The sequence below is a fragment of the Dendrobium catenatum genome, unplaced genomic scaffold (genome assembly GCF_001605985.2).
Source record: "Dendrobium catenatum unplaced genomic scaffold, ASM160598v2 fragScaff_scaffold_1278, whole genome shotgun sequence".
Lineage (NCBI taxonomy): Eukaryota > Viridiplantae > Streptophyta > Magnoliopsida > Asparagales > Orchidaceae > Dendrobium > Dendrobium catenatum.
Window position 1 is genome coordinate 202,838 of NW_021319740.1, and position 27,551 is coordinate 230,388.

General features: G+C 39.6%; 1 protein-coding gene across 1 annotated transcript in view; it reads right to left on the reverse strand.

Annotated features, from left to right (window-relative positions):
• The window catches only part of LOC110093586 (beta-adaptin-like protein A), an 87,395-nt gene that overhangs the window by 12,134 nt on the left and 47,710 nt on the right, over nucleotides 1–27,551 (reverse strand). The window contains exon 10 of the mRNA XM_020818517.2: nucleotides 8,925–9,368. Within this exon, the coding sequence (XP_020674176.1) occupies nucleotides 8,925–9,368 (444 nt within the window). The remainder of the gene's footprint in view (nucleotides 1–8,924; nucleotides 9,369–27,551) is intronic.

Consider the following 27,551-nt stretch of genomic DNA (forward strand, 5'->3'; position numbering starts at 1 on the left):
TTCCATAAACTTTCCTCAAAGGAAACCCTAAAGAAAAAGCTCAAATTTCTTGGAGCTGCCAGTGATCCGGCCATATTTGGGCTTGTTGGATCTGACCTCTTATACCCATTCAGGCTTCAGACTTGAGCTATAGGAATTGCGCTTCCCAATGCTAATTTTACTGAAGTTGGCAGATATGGAGTCATCCTTTGTGGTTGCAGATTTTGAAGCCTACGAACATTTGGTAGTTGCTCGAGACTCATCCTTCCACTGAAACTTTGATTCTCCAGTCATTTAGGATAACTTGGTAGACTACGATCACTTGAACTTGTCGAGTCAAATTTGCCTTCGTTCTTCCTACAGTCCCTACTAACGGGTTGACGAAGTGGGGGTTCCGCTACTACGGCTTTTTTTATGGCTTGTTTAGTAGATGGAGCTGCCAGCGATTCGGCCATATTTAGGCTTGTTGGATCCGACCTCTTACACTCATTCGAACCTTAAGCTTCAGGCTGTCGAAAGACTTCAAGCTTTTCTGGCTCAATTTCGTAGGAATGTGCAGCCACAAAAGTCTCTTTCTTGACTTTGAACTTTGGTTTGTTGGAGGTGTTGTCTCGATCTTTGAGAGATCACCTGCATGTACTTTAGAAAACAAGTATTTGTATTCTTTAGCACAAAAGAACATTTGTATTGATAATTTTAAATATTTACTGGGGGATCTCGGCATGCAGCACGATGTCGATCAGAATAAATATTTAAAATGCCCCGTCTTGCAGAGACATCTTAGAGCAGAATAAATTTGAATCTTGAGATTTTAAATATTTGTTTCGGGATCTCGGCACGCAGCACGATATCGACCCGAACAAATATTTAAAATGCCCCCAGTTTGATGGGAGATTTTGAAATAAATTCTCATAATACAGGAGAATTTCAAAATATGAAATGCATACGCTAAGAAATAGGTACGAAAACATTGCGTATTAAACATAACACTTTTTTTTGGCAACTTTATGCATAGTATTTCTTAAAGTTGCGGCCATTGATCGGCGGCATGGGCCTCTGACCATTTAGATCGATGAGTTGATAAGCTCCTGCCTGGTATGCCTTCTCGATGACAAAAGATTCTTCCCAGTTGGATATAAATTTGGCACCGATTTTTCTGTGTGGGATGATTGATCTTCTCTGCACCATGACCAATTCCCCTTCTTGAAATGATCGAGGACGCACCATTCGATCAAAAAATTTTGTCATCCTTGCTCGGTAAATCTCTAGGTTTTGCTGAGCTTGCAACCTGAGTTCATCGAGTGCATCGAGCTCTTCCATCCTTAGCCGAGCATTTTGTTCTTGAGTCAGCTCATTCTAGATAGTAACTTGAAGGGATGGAAGTTCAACTTCTAGTGGCAGTACAGCTTCAACTCCGAATACCAGAGAGTAAGGAGTGACTTTGGTTGGCGTTTTGTAGGTTGTACGATACGCCCACAATGCCTTTGCCATTTTCGTATGCCACTCTCTTTTGTTCTTGGTAAGAATCTTCTTTAGTAATTTTATTAGCGTCTTGTTGAAGGCTTCGGCCAGGCCATTTGCTCTTGGATAGTATATAGAAGAATATCGCCAATCGATCTTGTGTCGATCAACGAACTTGTATATTTTTATACTTTTGAATGTGGTACTGTTGTATGAGATTATACGGCGTGGTACATCGAATCTATAAACAACGTTGTGGGTAAAGAAATTTATCACATGCTCGGATGTGACCTCTCTGAATGGAACCGCTTCTAAGGTGAAGCGGTGTCCTGCTGATAACGGTGGAACTATTGGCCCAATAACATCAGTACCCCAGCATTCGAATGGCCAAGATGCTATTGTAGGGTGCAGTGGATTTGGTGGTTGATGAATAACATCACCGTGAATCTGACACTTGTGGCTTCTCTTAGCATGATTGATACAATCTTTGACCATGTTCGGTCAATAGTAACCCATTCTTTTAATTTTGACCGCCATATTGGGACCTGATTGGTGCGCTCCACAAAGTCCTTTGTGAACTTCTGCCACCACTTTATCAGCTTTTCTGGTCCCTAGGCACCTTAGCCACATTTGATCGAAAGCACGTCGATACAATGTGTTGTTGACAAATGCATATCGTAGTGCTCTCTTCCAGATTTGAGCAGCTAATGATTTGTCTGTTGGCAATTTACTTTCTTTGAAATAGTCAATGAAAGGCTGCCTCCAATCATCATCTTCTTCGACATCTAGGCAATGCCACCACGATTCTGAAGTTTGACTAGCTTTGCGTCTTTTCTTAGGAACTTACTGCTCTTCAAGTTGGTCTTCAAGATTAACTGGTTGGAGAGGTTGAGGATCAACTGGAGTTGCATCCTGCTGGCTTGAATCTGATATTCCCTCTGCATGCGAGAATTGTAGTAGAGCTGGCTCTAGAATTTGCCGATTGTATACCATGATTATGATAGGCCATTCGTCATTCATATTTGCCATTTCTTTAGCCAGTTTGGCTAGGGAATCAGCTTTGCTGTTTTGACCTCGGGGAACTTGAATTAGTTTGACAACTGGAATTTGCCTCATAAGCTCAAGAACTCGTCGATGATAACAGGCAACCTCGAACTTGGTGATTTTGTAGACTCCAAGTACTTGATTTACAACAAGTTGAGAATCACCAAAAATTTAGAGGTTTCGAATCTAAACATCGACTGCAATTTCCAATCCTGCTATTAGGGCTTTATATTCAGCCTCGTTATTGGTCCGAGGTTCAGTCAAGCTGAATGAAAATCTCATTATGCCTTCCTCGGGCGCTACGAAGATGAGACCGATTCCGGCTTGAGCATTTTCTAGTTTTGGAGGCCGAGCACGCTTAATTGATGATGCTCCATCAAAGTACATTTCCCATACTCGTAGCATCTCCTCTTCTTCAATATTCATGATCTGCTCGTCAGGTAGATCATCGTTGAGCAGTGAATCTGCGGGAATAGGGTGTGCAATAAGAAAATCTGCCAACACCTGCCCTTTCACTGCCTTTTGCGGAACATAGGTAACGTCAAATTGCAATAGTATAACTGCCCACCTTGCAAAACGACCTGTCAACGCTGGTCTTGTCATCAAGAACTTCAGCGGATCGATCTTTATATCAAGGTGATTTTATGAGATAACATATAGTGGCGGAGTTTCTGAACTGCAAAAAGCAGAGCCAAACAATGCTTCTCAATTGGAGAGTATCGGATTTCTGCTCTTATCAACCTCCGGCTGATATAGTAGAGCACATTTTTTTTTCTTCTTCATTATGAAGAGCCAATAGTGCTCCGAGGGACTCTTCTAGTGCTGCCGTGTATAGTATAAGAGGCTTCCCCGGGTTTGGCGCCGCGAGAATAGGAGGATTCAACAGATATATTTTAATACTGTCAAACGCTTCTTGACACTCTTCGTCCCATTTGAAACGGATATCTTTATTCATTAGCTTTGAAAATGGCTGGCACCTACCAGACAGATTCGATATAAACCGTCGAATGAAAGCCAATTGCCCTTGTAAGGAGCGGAGTTGCCGAAGGTTCTTTGGAGGTGGCATCTCCATGATCGCCTTGATCTTGTTGGGGTCGATCTCGATGCCTTGATGTCGAACAACGTACCCCAGGAATTTTCCTGAGGATACCCCAAATGCACACTTGAGAAGGTTCATCTTCAGATCATATTTTCTGATTCTTTCAAACACTATTCTCAAGTCATTAATGTGATATTTTTTGTCCGTGCTTTTAATGACCAAGTCATCTACATAGCATTCGACTTTTTGATGGATCAAATCATCAAATATACGAGTCATAGCCCGTTGGTAAGTGTCACCAGCATTCTTCAGGCCGAATGGCATAACTGTGTAGCAGAATATGCCTATGGGTGTTCTGAATGATGTATGTCTTTCATCTTCAGGCGTCATTTTGATTTGATTGTAGCCTAACGATCCGTCCATAAAGGAAAACATATCGTAATTGGACGTGTTATCCACTAAAAGTTCCGATATTGGGAGCAAAAAATCAACTTTTGGGCACGCCTTATTGAGATCCTCGAAATCGAAGCAGATACGAATCTGGCCATTCTTCTTCTTTACAGGGACGATATTGGCAATCCAGTCAGCATATAATTCTTCACGAATAAAGCCTGCATCTATGAGCTTCTTTGTTTCTGCAATCACTTGGAGAAATCTGTGGGCTCCGAAAATTCGACCCCGGCCTCCCCGCCGCACTGATTTGCTTTTTCTTATGGCGAGGAAGTTTAACGGACTAAGTTCTGGGGTAAATTTTGGAAGGCAGATGGATTTGTAGATAAGACACTATCTAGAGATTTCGCCCTCATTTTGCGAGTACTTTATGATATGAGTTCTGGATTCCTATAAGCGCAAGCCCCTTTAGTTAATTACCCCTCTCGATCACGAGAGAGAACTTTCGATTAAGGCTAGTCATCAATCAGATATGTAGATATACGCGTTATCTGGCATATAGTAGCAGTATGGGTTTGGATTCGAAAATTTGAAGATTTTGGAGGATTTGATATTTAAAATAGAAATTTCACCATCTTTGCACTTAAAGCGGATGGTGGGGGAATGGATGATAAACCCGATCAAGATCCCATTGTTCCGTCGTCCCGGGCCATCGTGGTCGCTGGTCTACTTAGTCAGAGGAGGTAGTCGACCCAACCTGACAGAAGGATCCTTGTCGGCAGCCATGGGTTGCTTCGTCCAAGGGGACCTTGTAGAGCTAAATTGAATGTTTGTCTAAGGGGACAAATTTGAATCCACCTTAGCTAACAGAGCCCTATCGATCATATCCTATTGATTCATATCTCAAGGATTTGATGCCATTAAGGAGCGTATTGGCTTTGGCCATAACCGGTATTTGTGGTGCCATTTGGCGACAAAACCACACGGTTTAGAGGGCCCCAGGTCATAACCGTTTATCCTGCGGTGCCATTTCGCGTCAAAATTGCCGGTTAGAGGACACGTACCACGTCCTTACTGGCAGGAGATTGTTTGAGAATGGATCATAGTGATATTTTCGACTAGACATTTGACTCTTTGTGAGCTAAGGTAAATTTTAATTTGTCCACCTTGGCAAACTGTTGCGGAGGGTAGTCGGATTTTTACTTTAAGCGTTTGATGGGTTTATTTCAATTTTAAATATTTTTTAAATTTTGGGATTTTTGAGATTTTTTTGGATATTTGAAATGGACTTTTAGGAGGCATTTGAAATTATTTGTGAATCCCTCCAGTTGAGATCTTCAATCAACGCGGCCATCATCGGGGTGTACTTGGGGTCATTTCCATTTGTTGATCGAATCCTGTAAACTTAACCAAGCTATTGGTCGAGAATCGGGTTTTTCGTAGGCTTTGTGCATTTGTTCATGAATTTTCTTTGTTGAAGGCCTAATATGAATGTATAAGATAAATATCCAGTCGACTTTGTGACCGCATATTTATCCGATTGTTTGAACATTGTCTACTCCTATTTACATGCTTAGGAGGATCGGGTTTCGTAGGCTTCGTGCCTTTTGTTTAGTGAATTCTTTTGATTGTAGGCCTAATATGAATGTATTAAAACAAATACACTGGTCGCCACAACCGTGTATTTGTTTGAAGGTTCGAACCCTGTCAACTCCTATTGATCCGTATAGAAGGATCGGGTTCGAACTTGAATTCACTTTTCAACCCGCACAACATCCCTAGGCGTCACGTGTGTACCAATGACACGCTCGCCGGGACTCATGCGGGTCGAGATTGTACTTTTCCCTTTGTGTAGCTATGTGTATACAAACTACGGTGCACGTGTAGGTGTATTTTGAAAGTACTTGTAGACGCCTTCTGTCTGCTTTCATAAGTGTTGCAAATCTGGTGGCAGTGCGTTGTAAATTGTAGATGTCTTATGTCTGCTTGTATAAGTGTTGCAGATCTAGTGGCGTGCGTCTTGGTGTTGACTCCCCCTTTCTCATTCAGCAGGGAGGGTCTTTCTAAACTTTGGAGTCAATAACTGCTGATTTGGGGAGAACTTCTTTTAGGATCTTCAGTGTAGTAGACTTGTTATTTCCGGTGTTTGTGGGTACTAGAGCTATTTTCTTCTTAATTATAAACTAAGAAGAGACTTTAGAACACCAGGAAGTTTAGTTCTAATTTGTTCAAACATTTCCTCTCTTCTGTCAGAGGGTGTCCTTTTTGTACATAGTCTCCCTTGTACTCAACGCACTTGTAGATCTTGGTCACCGTCGTTGTAGGTAATATCCGAACTTATGTCCACAGTGATTCATTGTACTTACAATACATTGTTGTTATCCACAAGTATCCATTTGCAGGGGACCATCGTATCCCCTACGACCTCCTGAAGGTATTTGTAAAAGACCCATTGTTCTTGTATAACACCCACTTTTCATCAATCTCAGGTGGGGGATGTCTGAACTTGTGCCCAGAGTGGTTCGTTGTACCTACGATATACAAACTGTTGTTATCCATAAGTAGGTTGTGTTCATTTGAAGTGACTCATTATATCCGTTACGACCTCCTGGAAGTACTCGTAGGAGAGTCATTGTTCTTGCATCCTACCCACATTTCACCAATCTCAAGTAGTTTGATGATTGCACTTGTTTGTATGGGCATATCCTCCATTATCAAGTGGTAGTATTGCCTTCTCCAATCAACAGGTCCTGTTGCTAGTGTTGGAGGTTTCAATAGTGCATGTAGGGGGGACGCCCGTGCATTTCATTCTTGCAGGTACGATGCACCCGATCTCGTAGAGACTATTGTAAGAGTCCACTACATTCTTTATTTGCATGCATTGAGGTCTTGTAGTTTGAGCTTCCCGTGTGTGATCCAAATTTTGATCTTTGCATGTGTTTGAGTCCAAGTTAAGCTTCATTTAGACTCGAGTTCATTGAGTCTACAACTCCCACGTAATGTTGTATAGTACGAGTTCAAGTTCTTTGTCTGGATCAAATGAAAGAATGAATATACAAGTTCACTTGCAAGTTGACTAGCTTTGATAGCAAGATTTTTGTTATTTGATTCAAGTTTAGGACTTCTACGAGTCTGTTTGTTGCTTTATCTTGTTTAAGTGCAAATGCTTGTTCAAGCTTAGATCCAGTCCAAATCAAAGTTTTTGTTTGATGTTCTATTCTTGTCCAAGTCCCCTGCAGTCCTTTGAATCCAATTGCATGTTTAAATTGATTTTGATTTTTTATTTCGGTTTGATTTTATTTTATTTGGATTTGATCTTTAGAAATCATTTAAATTTTATTCTGATTAAGGTCCACAAGTCCTCTGTTCGTTTGAGTCCAAGTTCTATACTTTCAGTTCAAGTACGAGTCCTCTGTTGTCCTTTGTATTGCTGCTCAAATGATGTCTTTATATTGTTCAAGTCTTGTGTACTTCAGTGAAAATTTCGGCAGCACCTCGCCATATGCGTCGCACCGGGCTCCCTCCTTTCGTGCTACAAGAGCGCGTATAGGTGGATCTTCGGTCCGCCGTAAATGTCGAGAATGGGATTTGGAACATCATACCTTTGCGTAGCAGTTGTTGGCGCCGATGTCGAGGTCGAGGACCGTCCCCACCACGCGATAAGAGCGTGTATAGGGCTTACCCGCCTCGTCGCATCTGTCGCACCGGATTTCCCCCTATCGTGCTACAAGAGCGCGTATAGGAGGTCCACCGGCGCGTCAAGCGTGTCAAGGGCGGGGTTTGAGTCACAAATTTATACCTTGGGGAAGTCGTCGGCGACTATCGGCGGCGTCAGAAGGGATCATTTTTTCTTCTTCTTTTTTTTCTCTTTCTCTCAGTTCGGCAGATTCATGAGATTTGGCCGGAGAAGAGCGCGTGAAGGGTAGAAAGTTATCTTCACAACACGAGCTCTCGTCGTTGCTTGCGATCAGACAGGAAGGGAAGCCGACGAAGGAGCAAAGCCGAACAGCGAAGGAGCCGGAGAAGCGCTCGATGGGGAGAGAGTTACCTTCACAGGAGAGCTCCCGATCTTGCTTCCGATCCGACAGAAGGAAAAGTCGTCGAAGGTGCGGGCTCGACCAGCCACGGGAAAGCCGAAGAAGAGCTCGACGAGGAGAAAGCTACCTCTACAGCGAGCGAGTTCCCGTTCTAACTTCCGATCAAAACGTCTTAACTTCCGATCGAACAGGAAGGGTACGTCGTCGAACGAGCAAGGCCGAGCGAGAGAGGGAGAGAGCGAGAGTGATCATGAGATGGAGCAAGGGAATGAGAGGAAGAGGCCGAAGGCCTCTTTTCCTTGGCTCTTTAACGACGTGAGGTCGTGCTTCGTGGGAGAAATGTCGCGGACGTGTCTGGCGGCAGAGAGTAGGTAAGCATTTTTTTTCTCTTTTTTTTTTTGTGTAGCAGGTCAACAGTAAGCATTATGGGAAAACTTGATTCATCGGTCCCCCTCCATGCGAATACGACAATATGCCATCCCCACACTCTCCCATGTGGAAACAAGCCCATAAGAGGGAAACAATCAGTCCATATCGGGCCAATCCAATCTAGTATAGCCAATTTAGGATGGTTCTGAGCTAAAATAGGCCCTTTTTGGGGTCCTAGTTTAATTAATTCAAACATTCTCCCATGTTTTGGGGTTACGCAAGCCACTTCAAGCATGATCCAAACAAATTGAGCCAAATTAGACTCTAGGTCAACTTTTTATTAGAGCCCTAAGTTTCATGTTTCACATAAAAAATTGCACTTAAATAAGTGATTTTTTAATCCAACAACCATGATAATTACTAGTAGATTGTATACTTTGTGTTACCTTATACCGTGTGAGATTTCATCAATGAATCTAGAAAATTAAGCATAATGGCTCTACAATTTAAGATGCTACATAGCAACAAAAACCAATAGTAAAGTTACTTGGTAGAATATCAACTAAAATCCATTAGTTTAATAGGATAATTAGAACATACAATACCTCTGTCAGAGAAGTTGTTAATTGACCCCACTTTCTTTGGAAATTACTAGGATCTAAAACTGCTTTCGGATTAAGCTTCAAAGTTGGAGGTGGCGGTATAATAGGAGTACCCAAACCAAGAAGATCGTCAAGGACTGATGAAGTATGTGATGGCATTGTTGGCACTGCAAGGCTTAAAAAGTTGGATTCAGGTTGCACTTGCTTATCCTCCAAAGATATTAAAGATGTATCATAACCAGGAGCACTGTATGCAGAATCATTATTGCCCAAGCCTCTACTTTCTTCCTTTTCCGAAGTGCCAAGGAGTAAGTCGTTGTCACTGGCTTCATAACTCTGCGCAGGTATTACATGTTCTACAGAGCCAGTACCAAGGGACAAACTTCCAAGTTCTTCAGCCAACTCAAATGGTCCTCGATGCTCCTTGTCAGTAAACATGTAAGCAGGCTGCAATTTTTATTTTTAAACATGAAAATCAGTTGTTAAGCAAAAAGAAATATAGTTTAAAATACTAGCCATGCTGGTAAAATATTTAAGAAGGAACAACTATTTACAAAAGAAAAAGAATGGAGTGCATAAAGAATAAAAAAATAGTGATTAACATCCAAATGTATGATACTCCACAGTAAACAAAAGTAATAAATCATCGAATTTACTATTATAGACTTGAAACAACACAAAAGAATGCACCATGCATGAATGATAAACCTTTTGTTACTCATCATGCCTTGTTTCAAATGGAGGCATTGAGATCAATGAAGAGAATAGAAGCAACCTGATTATTGCAAGAATAAATTTCTGGTTTTATTCAATAATTGTCAATATCTCAGAATATATAGAATTTAATTGAGATGGGACAATGGGAGTTAATTGTTGGCGAACATCAACGCTGTGAACTTTGTGATGTATTCTCTCATCCATGATAATGCATGCACATGCACCACTATGGTCTTTTAAATGATGCATGTATGTTACACTCAAAACCAACCATAGACCAACCAACTGGCTAACCATTTATCCACCCACTGCCTTCAATCCATTTATCTAATGATCGCTCATACAACTACTTATAGTTGATTGTATAGATACAACGAAAAAAACAAAAGAACAAAAAAAGATTATTTGAAATGCCCATAGTTTTATAAAATAATGACCCCTTGCAATGCCCATATTTCAATAATCCCACATCCGTTATCCACTTCCATTTCCTACAAGCCCAATGCCTATAACAAAGCACTTTTCTTCAGTGTAATAAAGAGATGGATGCAAATAGAGAGAGATGTCGGAGAGAGAACTTCAATGGGAAGAGGGGGAATTTCAAGCCTCTGCTGGAACTGTCCAAGGGAGTAAAATAAATGGTACGTTTGAGGCTACAAAATAAATTTATCATGTAGTATTATAGAACGTATGCTAATTTTGACAAAGAAGTACAAAGAAGAATAACAGTTTTCTCTAAATTCTCCACCAAACTAACTGAATAATAAAGAAAATAAAGACAGATAAATGATCATCGCCAACATGACCATTGTCTTTAACATGGTTATTACTAACATTAATATCATCCATGAACATTGCCTTGCTTAATTAATTTTAGCTCTATTTCATGTTATGTGCATGAGTCATTTCATATGAACTTAGTAGTATTAATCTTATTTATTTGATTTCCTTGGGATTCCAACATGCAAAAATGCAAGCTTCTGAACCTTCTCTCTCTCTCTCTCTCTCTCTCTCTTTCCTCCCTTAATCTCCAGCAATAAGTAATTTTCATCAATCCTTATATTAATCCAATGACAGCAAGAAACCTGATGAAGATTCTTGTTGTATCAATTTCATCAATTGGTATCAAAGCCAAAAAGATTGTAATCACCACAAAAAAGTTGTAATTCATTATCCTCACAAAATTTCCAGCATCCACAGTTCTTTCCCCATCCCATCAATTTTGATAAACAAACCAAGAAATCCTAAAAACCTCCTGTTAAATAAATACATCACCATAATCTTTACAATTCAAAACCCCTTAAATGTATACTCTCAAATCTTTCCTAGATGTGCAACCCTAATCTAAAGTATCTCATCAAAATCCAAAATCATCCTCAAAACCATACCTTACCCACACACAAAACAAAAAGCAAATTGATCAGTACTCGACCACATGCTCAACCAAAGACCCTACTCATTCAAAATAAATAGCCATTCCTAGTTTCACTATGAACTGAGAGCAAGAAAAAATAAACAGCACAAAATTATATATCTATATATAGATAATGAACAATTAACCTCGTTGGAGGAGAGAGATAATATACCTCATTTCATATTTTCCATTCTAAAATTTCATATGGTATACAAAATCAAGATCACACCGCTGACATTAATCATAATAAGAAAAAAATGCTTGGTAATGGAGTTTCAATAATTTGCAAAATAAATCAATCATTTGTAAAACATACATGTTAATTAATTAAATAACATAGATCCCAAGTTAAATTTTCAGATAAACTTTTGCATTTCACCAAGCAAAATCATCAAATATATTTCAAATATCATTAAATACTCAATATTTATTTGACAATTTCTTCACATCAATAATCACAATAATCTTTTCATGCATTCAAAATCAACAACAACAACAACAACAACGTAAGTCAAATCTAATACCTCAACTTTCCTAACTGGGTCATCGGAAGGCCTCCGTTTAATCTGACCAAACCATCTAAGGCGACTCTGTCTAATCTTATCTTCCATTGGAGCTACTCCAACCTTTTTCTCGTATATGCTCATTTCGTATCCTATCTCTAAGGGTCAAGCCACTCATCCACCTAAGCATCCTCATCTCTGCAACACTTAACTTAGTATTATGCTTATCTTTTAATGGCCAACATTCGGCACCATAAAGCATTGCAGGTCTCACCAGCTTGTGTTTGAACACAATAGCTCATGTATACATATCTTTAATAATTTGAATATAAGCACTATTAACTCCTTTCTTTTCAAGAACTCTCCATAGCACTTCTCTTGGAACTTTATCATATGCTTTCTCTAAATCAATAAATATCATATGTAGATCCTCCTTATTCTCTCTATATTTCTCCATCAAACCTCTCAATAAATGTATGGCTTCCATAGTAGGCCTACCGGCATGAATCCAAATTGATTTTGAGAAACATTAGTATCACGCCGCAACCTACGCTCCATAACTCGCTCCCATAGTTTTAAAGTATGACACATTAACTTAATTCATCTATAATTAGCACACTCCTGTGCATCACCTTTATTTTTGAAAATAGGAATTAACACACTCATTCTCCACTGATCTAGGTTCTTTTTAGTCTTCAAAATAATATTAAAAAGTTTAGTAAGGCAAGAAATTCCTTCATCTCCTAAGCATTTCCACATCTCTATTGGAATATCATCAGGTTCAACAGCTTTTCCACACTTCATTTTCTTTAAAGCCTCTCTAACTTCATTTTCTTTTCCACACAGCATTCAAAATCATCCATCAAGAAATTTTGTTTTTTTATTGATGATTAAAAAATTCAACAAATTTTTGAAATCATATATGCCACTAATTTTAACAATCTCAAATAGAATGGATAGTCTTGATGGTATATTTGAAATCAAAGAGAATATCCATTTTATTGCAGAAATTTCATTTATTATATATATATATATATATATTATATATATATATTATATAATATATTATATAATATATATCAAAATTTGATGTAAGCACACTAATTAGAAAAGCCAAAACAAGGAGAACAATGGGCAGAACTTAACCAGACTCGATTCAAATAGTAGCAATCATATTATACATCCAAAATCCAACAAAAAAAAACTAGAAGACAAATCAAAAGAAACAAGAAAAAAAAAAACGCTATCCTCAGACAACCGTCAAAGCGGGTTCCTCACATGCATCGAAATGTAAGGTTAAAGTAAGATAAGTGCTTAGGGCTAGCAAACCGATGGTCCACCACAGCAAGATCGTCCAACCGTCCAATTTTAAACTCCTCCAGCAAATGCTCCCAAATCAGCCAACAAACACCCAAAGCTCAAGAAGAAGGATACAAATGGAGTGGAACTTGCGGAGACACGAAAAAGGTAAGAAGCCAAGACGAAAGAGGAGAAGCTCGCAAGCTTTCCTAGAGGAGAAGTGTTGACCTTTGTGTAAAACACAAAAGAAACAAGAGGAGATGAAAGCAAAGTTGAAATCCGGCATACAAACCTTATGCTCGACGGATCCACGAATCCTGCCGCAAATCTGGCCTAAATCTCGCCGAAAGCATTGTTCCTTCGGCGCCCTCCGTCGCTCTCCGCGAAACCTGCGACGATGGCCTCGATTTCGCTCCTCGCGTCGTTAAATACCGACTCAAAGAGATCATTCGTCTCGCTGCCTCGCTCCACTCCCTCACTCCCGATCCCGTTTCCAAGCTGCCGAGCCCTCTTAACTCCTCCCGATCTCCCTCAATCCCAAGCCCAACCAGCCACTCAAGAGCTCCACTCTCTGCCTCTCCCGAACCTCACCAAGCCGAAGCCAAACGTCCACCTTCCTGAGCCCGTCGCCTTCTCCTCACTCGACCCCTTGCTGCTTCCGATCCAGAGAGAGAGAGAGAGAGAGGAGAGAGAGAGAGGAGAAGAGAGAGAGAGGAGAGCACCTCTTACCTGCCGATCCATCTTGCCGATGCCTCCCTGAGCCGACCTCCCTCTGTAAGCCGTCGCCCCTTTGCTCTCCTCCGATCCCCCTACCCGATCCAATCTCTCAGCCGGTCCCTCTCTCTATCTTATATATATATTATATATATATATTAATATTATTAATATTTATATATTATATATATTATATATATTAATATATATAATATATATATATATATAAGTTATATATATATATAAATATATCAGTTATATATACTAATATATAAGTTATATATATATATATTAATATATCAGTTATATATTATGTATATATACACTAATATATTGTTATATATATATAATAATATATATATTATATATATATATATATATAATATATATATATATATAATATAAAAAAAATGAGATAAAAAAATATATTTCAAAAATAAATATATAAAAAAATGGTTCTTTTATCGATGCTTGTAACGGGCCGGCAAACCCCCAAGGCGCTCACGTAGCGTTGAGGGTGGGAAACCGGTGCGATGCTTGCGACATTTAAGGACCCTCTTCAATGCCAGCAACGAGCGGCAAACCCCCGAGCGCTCAAGTAGCGTTGTAGGCGGGAAACCGGTGCGGCTGCTTGCGGCATGATAAAAAAAAGGTTTTTTTTATTCTTATTTTTTTTTTTTTTATATAAGTACCGAACGCCACGTGGTGTAGAGGGGGGAATCCTGCTTATTCTAACGAGTTTTCTTCTATAATAAACAAAAACCCTTAAACGCTCACGTAGCGGGCGGGGATAAAAAAATACATTTGCGACCGCGGTGTCATTTTTGACACCTACCTGAAGCGCTCACGTAGTGTCGATGGGAAAGGTTGCCTCCTAGTTTTCCCCTAAACGGGAGAGACGCCGGAAGGCTGCCGAAATTTGGATCGAAAATCTAAGGACTTTGAACAATGTTTGGACACTAAACTTAAACTCAATTGAATTCAAACCTAAATGAAATGAAAATTTGAACTTGAATTTGCAAAGGACACCGGAGACATACGACTTGAGCTTACTATTTGAAGCAAGCAACGATCTGAATGGAACTTGAATTTGTACATTGAGCTTGCGGACTTAATTGAATTGAACAATACAGAGGACTTGATCTAGACTCAAATGAGTTTGCATATTGAACTTGAATTAGCAAACTAACTTGAAAATTTGAGCTTAAATCAAATGGCATGGAATCTAACTCGAATTTGGACCCAATTGAGTGATATGGAGCATAATTTGAAATAAATTTATAAGTTTAGTCAGACGACAACATGACAGAAGGAAGCATGCAAAGCCACACTTTACAAGCCAACTTTATTGATGTGTAGCACTTATATCACTCATGAAACAAGTGCTAAATATCCTTACCATCCATGGCAGTTCAATAGCAATAAAATACAACAGTAAGAAAATGGTCCATATATAACGAATATGTTGAGTTGATAGGCATGTAATTTTTTCATCTATAACCAAGTGACAAATCATGGTGAGTACAAATATTTGTAAGTGATGAAGAAGACTATAATCATCATGTTAGTATCTATGAATGGATGACAGTGCATATGTAATAGACATGACCAGTCATCCCACAACTGAGTGAGAAATAGTCATGATAAGCCTACATACTCACTTACTTATTATAAGCAGGAAGGAGATATGTAAAAAGGTGCACCACTTCGTCTACAAATGATTGACCCGCCAAATTAATGACAGCAGTTGAAAGGATACAACAATACAATCATCAAAAGCAGGTTAGAAAATCATAAAGAATGCAATGAAGGAAGATTCCTTATGCATACATGTATTTATGCTTGAGGTCAATGTAGCAAGACTGAACATCCAACATTAAACATACTACATCAAGGTGTACCTGAATAGCTTGAAATGTAATGTATCAAAGCAACCAAAGTCATGAGTACATATTCTTCCTACCAATATAAATGTACGACATATGATGGACATCTTAGAACTCTGTGTCAATTAAGGGCAGCGACAAACAATATGAAGCGAAAATGATAGTGTGATATGCTTAGGGACACTCAAGCGACCGTGAACACGCTGCATCACACCCACTAAAGTTGATGATCAATATTGACAAATGTACTATTAAATATTAATACAAAACTGAGTGGCCTAAACTTATGATTACAAATAGAGAATATACCTACTATTACAATGACATCAAGAGTTGCAACAATTATTTGGGAACGAATTTTGTATAGTCCTTCTATGCAACATGAGGTTCATCCGATCACTTACGATCTCCGCTCGAGGCAATAAAACCGTTGATTTCAACATTTTTATATAACAAGGGTACAATTATCTAAGATTGGAATGATTGACTCTTTATTTAAGCCACAGAAAAATGATGATGCTGTTCTAACCTAGTAAATTGCCTATCAAGTTCAATGTAATTTCGGGAAAAGAAAGCCAGATCAAATCATTATAAAGTGAATGAATCTCAATTCACCAGGTTTTGGGCATTGAGTTAGATAAGTTATTGGGGCTTGTAAGTTCCTTGATGAACAGTGATTGTACATCCGACATACTTCCTTCTACGAAAAACACTACAACGAATGTGAGCTTCTACGAGCTGTCGTAGAAAACTCATCAAATATTCCAAAAATACCCCGCACGTGCACTATTAATTGTATACACATAGGTACACTAAAAGGAGAAAATACAATTCAACCTGCATGGCCCCGACGGAGCGTGTATTGGTACACACGTGATGTCTAGGGATGCTCGCGGGTTGACAAGTGAATTCAGTTCGAAACCGATCCTTCTATAGGGTCAATAGAAGTCGACAGGGTTGGAACCATTAAGCAAATATAAAGTTGTGGCAACCAGTATATTTACTTTAAAAGATTCACATGGCCTTCAAGGCCTACAACAATATGAATTCACTAATAAAGGCACGAAGCCTACGAAACCCGATCCTCTGTCAACAGCTCGGCAGAGCGACAAGGTCATCTACAAAATTCAAAATATTTTCAAATGACTCCAAATACCCCGATGTGGCCGTGTTGAATGAAAATCTCAACCGGAGGGGTCCTATCCAAATATTTCAAATGTCTCCTAAATATCCAAAGTCCATAGCTCCACCATAATACCCATGAAATCCAAAAATCCAAACTCTAAAAATCATCAAGATCCAAAAATATTTAAAATCTAAAATCTATCCATAAACACTTAAAGCAAATCCATCAACCCTCCGCAACAGTTTGCTGAGGTGGACAAATTAAAATTTACTTCAGCTCAAAGAGCTAAATGGCCTAGTACGAAATATCACTAGGATCCATTCTCAAGACAATCTCTTGCCAGTAAGGGCGTGGTACGTGTCCTCTAACCGGCAATTTCGCCGCCAAATGGCATTGCAGGTAAACGGTTATGACCTGTGGCCCTCTGAACCGAGTGGTTTTGCCGCCAAATGGCACCACGCAATACCGGTTATGGCCAGAGCCAATACACTCCTTATTGGCATCAAATCCTTGAGATATGAATCAATAGGATATGATCGATAGGGCACAAAGCCCTCTGTCAGCTAAGGTGGATTCAAATTTATCCTCTTAGACAAACATTCACCCCAGATCTACAAGGTCTCCTTGGACGAAGCAACCCATGGCTGCCGACAAGGATCCTTCTGTCAGGTTGGGTCGACTACCTCCTCTGACTAAGTAGACCAGACCATGATGGCCCGGGACGACGGAACCATGGGATCTTGATCGGGTCTATCATCCATTCCCCCACCATTTGCTTTAAGTACTAGATGGTGAAATTTCCTATTTTAAATATCAAACTTTTCAAACCTTTTCAAATACCCAAATCTAAACTCAATTTCCAAATTCAAACCCAATTTTCAAATCCAAATTTATGCTGCTACTATATGCCAGATAACACGTATTCTATACATATCTGATTGACGACTAGCCTTAATCGAAAATTCTCTCTCATCATTGGGAGGGGTAATTAACTATAAGGGCTTGCGCATATAGGAAACCAGAACTCAGATCATAAAGTTCTCGCAAAATGAGGGCGAAATCTCTAGGTAGTGTCTTATCTACAAACCCATCTGCCTTCCAAAATTTACCTCGGAACTTATCCGTTAAAACTCCCTCGCCAAATAAAAAAAAAAGAAATGCGCGAGCGGGTAGGCCGGGGTTGAATTTTCGGAGCCCACAAGAAGGAGAATGGAACAAGCTCGCAAGCTTTTCCAAGAAGAACCCGCAGGTTTATAGCAAATTTGCTCTCAATATTCAACTCTCATTCCCTCTCAAATCATCTCATATTTATAAGCAAGAGAGGAGAAACCAAACAACCCAAAAAAAACCCTTCATATTCTTAATTTAATGAGGGAAATGAAAATCCAACAGCCACCTTATAATATTCCCCAATTCTACATAGGAAACAAAGCACCAAAGCCACGGAAAAGCCCCTCACAACCACGAGAAAACAACCCAGGCGGAACCCAAAGAGGCAGCCGCAAGAACCAGGCACGGGAAAACCACCCAGCGCAGAAACTAATAGTCAGCCACGGAAACCCACGGGACAAAGGCACGGAAACAGCCAGCCAGCATAGGAACCCAAGGGACAAGCTCAAAATTTTAAGAAGAAAAGGGGAGGAGAAGAGACAAGACCACTCCATAATGAATCCAACTTATGAGCTTACCTTAATGAGCTAGCAACTTAATAATTAGAGCTCAACACCAATGAACCACCTCCTTCCAATCATCACCATAAGCCCAAAACCGTGAACCAGTAGCAGCCAAGGACCAATCAAGCTGGCAAACCAAAGGTCTACCAAGCCCCTAGCACAACCTACCATGATCATTGGATGCCTTCCATCATTGGATAGCTAAAAAAGAAAAAAAAAACATAAAAACTACATTAACATACTAATGTCTAACATAAAATAAAAATACCGAATATTTGATAGCATCAAAATTACATTTAAAAAAGAAAGAAAGAAAAACATCTCTTATCAACAAATGGAAGCCAGTATTATTACTCAAATGCCAACTATTTTTAATCAACTTTATGAATCCTCATTGTCTATTTATTTCAGTTAAATGCAATAAAAGATTCTAACTCACGTTTTTACATTTCTTCAATTAAATTCTTTACCAAAATTTCTGCATAATAAGATAGAAGCATTTATCAATGGAATTACAAATGAAAAGTTTATCTTGTAACTTTAGCATATATTTTGGTGGTGTTCAATGTTGTCAAAATCCCTATGGTATAAATCAGCCAATAAATGTTAGCTTCCAGTAGAAAATTCGTCTAAAACTTAATATCAACGAATAAAATCCATCAAAAATCAAATATTTTCTTGGATAAATTCACAGCCAACCGTTTCCACTTATTTCTTTTCAATTTCATATTTTCATGTCTCGAGCCCTAGCTGCATCTCTCTAGGTGCATTTTGCATTAGGCAAATTCAAGCTGTCTGATAGGAAATACTTGAGTTCGCAAGTAACCCTAAGGGAAATACTTGAGTTCGCAAGCAAACCTATCACTAATTGGTGAAAACAACGAGAATAATGTGAAAATCTGGGTGAAATCAGCCCCAAACCGATGGATTGTAATAAGAGAATCAAAGCCAAACAATACAAAAACAAGATACAAGTGATCCTCAATTTGAGAGGAGGATCGTCTCTCTCAAATCTCTAGACAAGGTAGTCTAGAGCCCAAGATGCCAATGAACTTCAAGAGAAATCAAATCAAGCATAACCCTAACCCTAAAACACCTCATGCTATTTGATACATAAACTTTCCAATCAATTTTCCCTTCAAAGCCCTAGCTGCCCCCTCCTTTTCTAATTTGAACTCAATTGGAATAGTGAGACCCACTATTGTGGGCAGCAAGCATACGGGCCGGTTGGGCCGGTTCAGGAGATTCAGGAGGAACCAGCCTATCAATACCGCTCTCCTAAAGAATCACCTTATCTTGAAGGTGAAAATAAGGGAACTGATGTTTCACCCTCTCGTATGGCTCCCACGTGGCATCGTAGTCAGGAAGATTCTTCCACTTGATCATTACTTCCTTAGCTTCATCTTCTTTTTGACAAACCCCCTTCAATTCTAAAGGTTCCAGAATCACCTCTAAATCATCAGTAAGTGTCACCAGTAACTCTGAGCTGGTTATATAATCTCCAATGGCCCTTCTCAACTGAGATATATGGAAAACCGTATGTATAATTGCCGTTGGTGGTAATTTCAGCCGATATGCTATTACTCCAATCTTCTCCAATACTTCATAAGGCCCAAAGTATCTTGGAGCAAGCTTCTCATTCCTCCTGTTGGCAATTGTCTTCTAACGACATGGTCGGAGATTCAAGAACATCCTCTCCCCTACTTCGAACTGGATGTCCTTCTTGTGCCAATCAGCTTCATAATCTGTTGAGAGCTCTCAATAGATATATCTTCAACTCCTCTAATACTTTGTCCCTCTTCTCCAAGTACTCCTCAACTGAAGAAACTGGATTACTACTACTCCCAAAGTATACTAAGTGAGGAGGATCCCTTCCGTACAATACTTTGAATGGGGTCATTTGAGAAGAAAAATTATAAGAAGTGTTGTACTAGTACTCGGCCCATGATAGCCACTTGGCCCATATCATGGGTGTCTCAGACACAAAGCATCTCAGGTAGGTCTCCAAGCTTCTGTTGACCACATCCGTTTGACCATCCGTCTGTAGGTGGTAAGCAGTGCTCCTCTTCAGAACTGTACCCTATAATCTGAACAACTCCCTCCAACAATGGCTGAGAAACACCTTATCTCTATCTGATACTATCATTTATGGCATGCCATGCAATCTGACCACCTCTCTAATAAAAGCTGAAGCCACTGTCACTGCAGTGTATGGATGTTGAAGGAGAATGAAATGGGCATACTTGCTTAACCTGTCCGCCACCACCAGAATCATTGTGAAACCCTTTGAACGGGGCATCCCATCTATGAAGTCCATGTATATCTCCTCCCATGCTCGTCTCGGTAAAACTAATGATTGTAGTAGTCCTCCTGGCAACATAGCCGGGTATTTGTTCCTCTAATATATCTCACACCTGACCACAATCTCTTCTAAATCTCTATGCATTCCCTTCCAGTAAAGCTCCGAAGCTAACCTCCTGTATGTCTTCTGTACCCTTGAATGGCCCCCAACAACGCTTCCATGAAACTCCTGGAGTAAGTTTGGAATGTGGATTGAGGTCTGGGCATCACGAACCTCCCTTGATACAACAGTCTGTCCCTCTCCAATAAGTACCCTGCGTGGCTACCCCTTCCCTCAGTAAATCTGTCATAATATTTCCCAACTCCTCATCCCTAGCGCTCTCCTCCCTAATGACCTCCCAATCCAACATCAAAGGAACAGATACTGCCACTATCTGTAGCTCTCCCATACATCTGAACAAGGCATCTGCTGCCTTGTTCTTCCCTCCTGGTCGGCATTGAATTTCGAAATCATATCCCAACAATTGGGACAACCACCTCTGATTCTCTTTAGTCACAATCCGCTACTCCAATAAGTACATTAGGCTCCTTTGGTCGGTTTTGACAATGAAATGCCTACCTAACAGGTAGGGTCCACTTCTGAATGGCTAAGATGATGGCTAAACACTCCCTCTCATAGGCTGATTTCAATCTGGCTCGGGTTGTCAACACCTGGTTGAAGTAGGCAATTGGTCGACAATTCTATATGAGTACTGCCCACAATCCATATCCTGAAGTATCTCTCCACTATGCAGACCTGGGTGAAGTCTAGTAAAGCTAAGACTGGTACAGTAGTTATAGCATTCTTTAGCCTCTCAAATGGTATTGTGACTCTCTCTCCATAAGAATCCATCTTTCTTTAGCTGCTCTCTCAATGGCCATGCGATAGTGTTGTACCCTTTTATAAATCTTCTGTAGTACCCCGTCAGTCCTAAAAATCCTCTCAACTCCTTCAGATTCTTAGGTAAGGGTCATCTCAACATAGCCTCAACCTTTGACCGATTGGCTGCCACCCCTTGGACACGATATGACCCAAGTAATCCACACTAGTCTAGGCAAAACAACACTTCTTCAGGTTGGCCCTAAGCTGATGTTCCTGTAGAACTCCCAAAACCAACATCAAGTGCTTCAGATGCTCCTCCTTAGTTTTGTTGTACACCAAGATGTCTTTAAAAAACACCAGAACAAACTTCCAGAGGTACTGTTTGAAAACTATGTTCATCAGCGACTGGAAAATAACAGAGGTGTTGGTAAGCCCAAACGGCATAAGCAAAAACTCATAATGCCCTTCGTGTGTTTTGAAAGCTGTCTTTGAGATATCTAGCTCACTCATTCGGATCTGATGGTATCCAGGCTTCAAATCCAATTTGGAGAATATGACTGCTTTATACAGTTCATCCAAGAGCTCATCAAATCCTCCAGTTCCATCCTTCTTTTTGGCCAATAAGATTGGACTAGAGAAATGATTCACACTTGGTATGATGATCCCAGGCTCTAACATCTCCCTAATCAGCTTCTCAATTTAATCCTTTTAAATTTGGGGGTGACGGTAGGGTCGTACACTAATCGGTGAGACCCCCTCCTTTAAAAGGATTGCATGCTCCTACTCTTTGAGTGTTGATAACCCTTGAGGTGGCTGGAACACCTCATTGAACTCCTGTATGATTAAAAGCATTGTAAGAGTAGGGGTGTCAAAATGGGTCCTCGGATCAGGTTCGGGTCACACATGGATTGATCCGAGTTGACCCTAACTCGATCCGATTTTACAAACGGGTCAGAAATTTCAACCAGAATCCGACCCGAGCGGGTTACTGGGTTGAACCGACACGACCAGTGGGCTCGCAAATTTTTGAATTTCGGGCAATGGGAGGCCATGCCAAGGAGGGCAGCGGGCTAGGGCTAGGCTGGGCAGGCAGGGCAGCGGGCGACTAGGTCAAGGCGGGCAGCGAGTGGCCTGGCCGAGGTGGGCAACTGGCTAAGGCTAGACTGGGCTACTGCGAGGTGGACTGGTGGAGTCATGTCAAATATTAAACCCCTATGCAAGAGGAATATCTCCTTCTTCTTCCACACTGACCCTCTCCAAGCATTGCAATTCCACCAAATATCCACCTCCCATCTCCTATCTGGTTATGATTATGAACTTGAGAGATACTCCAGCCCTAGACAGCCCTGTATCGCCCTAGATAGCTATTCTCGTTCCCCCCACCACCAGTTCCATCCTTAGTGCTCCCCAATTTACCTTGGTGTCCCCCAAGGTTTGTAGTCATTTCATCCCCAGGATGACATTCGTACTCCCCAACTCCAAGGGAAGAAAATACTTCCTCACCTATATCCCCTGAATGGTCAACACCACTCCCCTACAAACTCCTCTACCTATTTCTACCTTAACTGTGCCCCTCATCACCCCGTAGCGACATGTATCCATTAATTTCACCCCAGTAGATCAGGTGAAGATGAAATTATGGGTCGTCCCACTATCTATAAACACTACCACCTCCCTATCCGCTCTCTCTGCCTTCACCTTCATAGTGTGATTAAGGGTAAATCTCACTACTGAGTTTAGGGAGACTTCTGCCACATCCAGATGGTGAGAACACTTCCTCCATCTCTGATCCGCTTCCACCTCCCTCTTCAACTTCCTCGTCATCACAGATGGTGAGAACTTAAAGAGTTTGGTCCTTACATCTATGCCCCGGCATGTACTTCTCATCAAATCTAAAACACAACCTCTTCTCCCTTTTCTCTTGTATCTCCTTCTCTGTCAGCCTTTTAAAACTTCCCCCATTTTTCCCTCCTCCATCTCTCATTGGGCACTTCCTTCAGAATCCTTGATGTTGGCCCCTTGGGGCCTAAAAAGGTGGTGGTCATCCTATATGATCCCCCCGAGTTGCTCCCCCTAACCCCTCTCTCCAGCTGCTTTTGATCCTCCACCAGCTGAGCTAAATCCATGGCCTCCCCCAGGTCCCTTGGCCTCATTACTCTAACCGCTGCCCGTATCTTCAGTTTAAGCCCTTTTATAAAGTTCCCCTCCAGCATTGTCTTAGAGAACCGATACAATCTGCTGGCCAAGTACTCAAACCTGTCACGATAATCTGGCACGGTTCCCTCCTGTGTTAAGGTAAAGAATTGCTCATAGTAGTCTCCTCCCCTACCGGTTCGAAAACGTTCAAGTAAGCAATCTTTGAACTCCCTCCAGCTTCTGATGGGTTGCCTCATGCCACGCCATTGGTACCACGCCAATGCCTTCCCCTCCAAACATAGTCTTGTTGTTGTCAGCTTCTCTTCCTCCATCAATCCGTTGAAAGAAAAATATCGTTTCACTTTGTAGATCCAACCATGGCCATCCTCGCCCTCAAAGATGGGCATCTTCAGCTTCCTCACCTTCAGGTCAACCCCATTGCCCTAAATACTCCATTGTAAAACCCAAAAATGTTGACCTTAAGCGTTGCACACATTTCGATGCACCGCGACGATATTTAAGTGAATTTTCAAGGTCGTTTGATTTCGAAGAAAATAATTTAATAAAATAGTAAATAAAATTTCGAGCAAATCGGCAAAAAGGACCTATATTGAATTTCGCATAGATTTGAAATTAAAAATTAAATAAGTTTCCAAATTTTTCTAAATGTCCTAATAACACTAAAGAATCTTAAAGAGAAGTTAATGCATAAAAGCATAAAGTGGTCCTTTGGCAATCTTAAAAACCACCAAATATCTTAAGGGACCGAATAGTTTCGGTCCCTTCATTCTTTCCGCTCGGCCGAACGCAAGAAGAGGCATGAACGGGAGAGGGCGACGGGAGGCTTCACGGAAGGCATCGGCGGCGTCTTACCGACGGCGGTTCGTGGAGGGGATCAAAGGGAGAACTAAGGGAAGGAATAAGGTGAGTTCCTAAGATAAATTTTCATTGTTTTCCTTAGAGTTCTTTGATGAAGAAATTTTTAGGGTTTAGTTGAAACTTCAATTTTCTTTAGGTGATTGATAGGGAAGGTTTAGGAGAGGATTTTAAACATGAAAATGTGTTTTTCTACAAAAAAATATTAGGGTTCCAAAAATTAGGGTTTTTCCTATTTAAAAATTTCTTAAAAAAAGTAATTTCTAATGATCCTAAGAAGATTTGTAAATGATAAAATTTAAGATTTTGCACAAATTTTAATTTTTCTAACTTTTATATTAAAATAATCCGAAAATATTAAACACTAATTATTAAAGTAATAAGGGGGAGTTTTGGAATGCAATTGGATTGGAATTAGTGAATTTTAGGTTTCCTAAAATTAGGATTTTTAATAAATCCGAAAATATAAATTTAATTAAGTGATTATTGAAAATATATTATGATTAATGCTTAATATGTTTGTATTTACTTTAATACATAGGTATCGATTATAAGAAGACGCCTCGAGCATAAGCGACGTCGTTGAGATTTACTATACTTGTGAGGTAGGTACTTGCATTTAAATTAAGTTCGTGTTCCTACACTATTAAATGTTATGGTTATGAATTAATTTCATATGTTCATGTTCATGAATTTTTCTATTTATTTCATTTTCACATGCTATATTTATGTTCATGTTATTGTGTTTATTATTAAGGGAAAGTTAAACTTGTAAACATAAAGGCATATGATTGTAGGAGTAATTTCATATTTTTATGGCATGTCCTTTTAACTGAAATCTAGGTAAACAAAAGAACATTTGAAATATATATGAATTTTTAAATGAATTAATCCCTATGATAAATATTATAATTGAATGTGCATGATGATCCGGATGTACCAACTGAAAAAGGGCTCTTCGGGGCAAAAAAGATAAAGGGCTCTTTAGGGCAAATTGGTAAAGGACTCTTCAGAGTAAAGGAAATGGTTGGCAAAAAAAAGACTGTGTACCTGATCAGTACAAAATACTGGTACTTCTGGGACGGGTGTATAATTATATAATTAAGCATTTTATGCATTTATGCATTTAAAAAATAAAAGAAAGGTTGTGACTAAAGGAAAAGTATATAAAGAATGGAAAAAGTTTAAGAAAAATAAAAGAGAAACTTCATACTGTATATGCATATCAAATGTCATGTATGATTTCTTTTAATTTCTATAATTTTTATGAATGAAAGATTTCGTGCTTAATGTTTTTTTTTTTCATGAATTTATGTTAAATACATGTTGTCTGCTGAGCATTGGCTCACCCCTGTTGGTGGGAATGTTTTTCATGAGAGACTGCTAGAGAGTAATAGCATAAAGACCGATTACCTAATGTATTAGAGGTTCCAAGATGATAGGTTTTTACAGTTGTTTATTTGCTAGTGTTAGTCTATGTGAAAGTTTATGTATTGGGTACTTTCTTTGGTATTGTTTTTTCTAATATTATTGCAACTTTCAAGTTTGATGTTTAGTGGCTCTTTTTATAATTGATGTTTGGATGAACATTTGTATATGTTTGATTATGAATGAAACTTTATGTGTTACCGTACGGCTTTATGTTCCCGGCCCATTAATTCGGGTTAGCCGGGCCAGGTCGTGACATCCATATCCTCCCATTCCACAACAACAATCAAGCCTTTGTTCCACTACGTGGGGTTGGCTACATGAATCATTTTTTGCCACTATGTCTTGTTAAAAATCAAATTCTCATTTAAATCTAATAAAGAAAGATCATTTCTAATATTTTCTAACCAATTCTTTTTAGGTCTACCTTTACCTTTCTTAACATAAGTCAAATCTAATACCTCAACTTTCATAACCAGGTCATCAGAAGGCCTTCGTTTATTGTGACCAAACCATCTAGGGCGACTCTCTCTAATCTTATCTTCCACTAGAGCTACTCCAACCTTTTCACTTATATGCTCATTTCGTATCCTATCTCTAAGGGTAAAGCCACTCATCCACCTAAGCATCCTCATCTTGCAACACTTAACTTAGTATTATACTTCTCTTTTAATGGCCAACATTCGGCACCATAAAAACATTGCAGGTCTCACCACCATCTTATAGAAGTTTCCCTTAAGTTTGAGGGCGGACTTCTATCGCACAACAAGCCCGATGCATTCCTCCACTTCAAACCATCCAACTTTGAATTCTACTGATAATATCCCCATTATTTTCACTATCACTCAAAATAATAGATCCAAGATATCTAAAACGTGTACTCTTATTAATGGCTTGATCGTCCAAAATCACAATCCCCTCACTAGGTCTATTGCTATTAAAATTACACTCCATATATTCAATTTTAGATCTACTCAAGCAAAAACTTTTTAGGAACCAAGGTTGACCTCCATATTCAAGTTTACCTTCAACTCCCTCTCTAGTCTTATCAACAAGAAGAATATCATCAACAAAAAGCATACACCAAGGTACATCCTCTTGCAAATGTCTAGTGAGAACATCCATGACTTAAATCAAAAAGATATTGGTTAAGGCTGATCCATGATGTAATCCAACCGAAATAGGAAATACTTGGTTAAACCAACATATGCTTGAACACAAGTAATAGCTCCTACATACATATCTTAATGATTTGAATATAAGCATTATCAACTCTTTTCTTCTCAAGAACTCTCCATAGCACTTCCCTTGGAACTTTATCAAATGCTTTCTCTAAAATCAATAAATATCTATGTAGATCCTCCTTATTCTCTTTTATTTTCTCCATCAAACCTCTCAATAAATGTACGGCTTCCATAGTAGAACCTACCCGACATGATCCAAATTGATTTTGAGAAACATTAGTATCACGCCGCAACCTACGCTCCATAACTCGCTCCCATAGTTTTAAAGTATGACACACTACTCAATTCCTTCTATATTTGCACACTCCTGTGCATTACCTTTTTTCTTAAAAATTGAAATTAACATTCTCATTCTCCATCATCTGACATCTTTTTAGTCTCAAACAATATTTAAAAGTTTAGTAAGCCAAGAAATTCTTTCATCTCCTAAGCATTTCCTAATGCGGACATC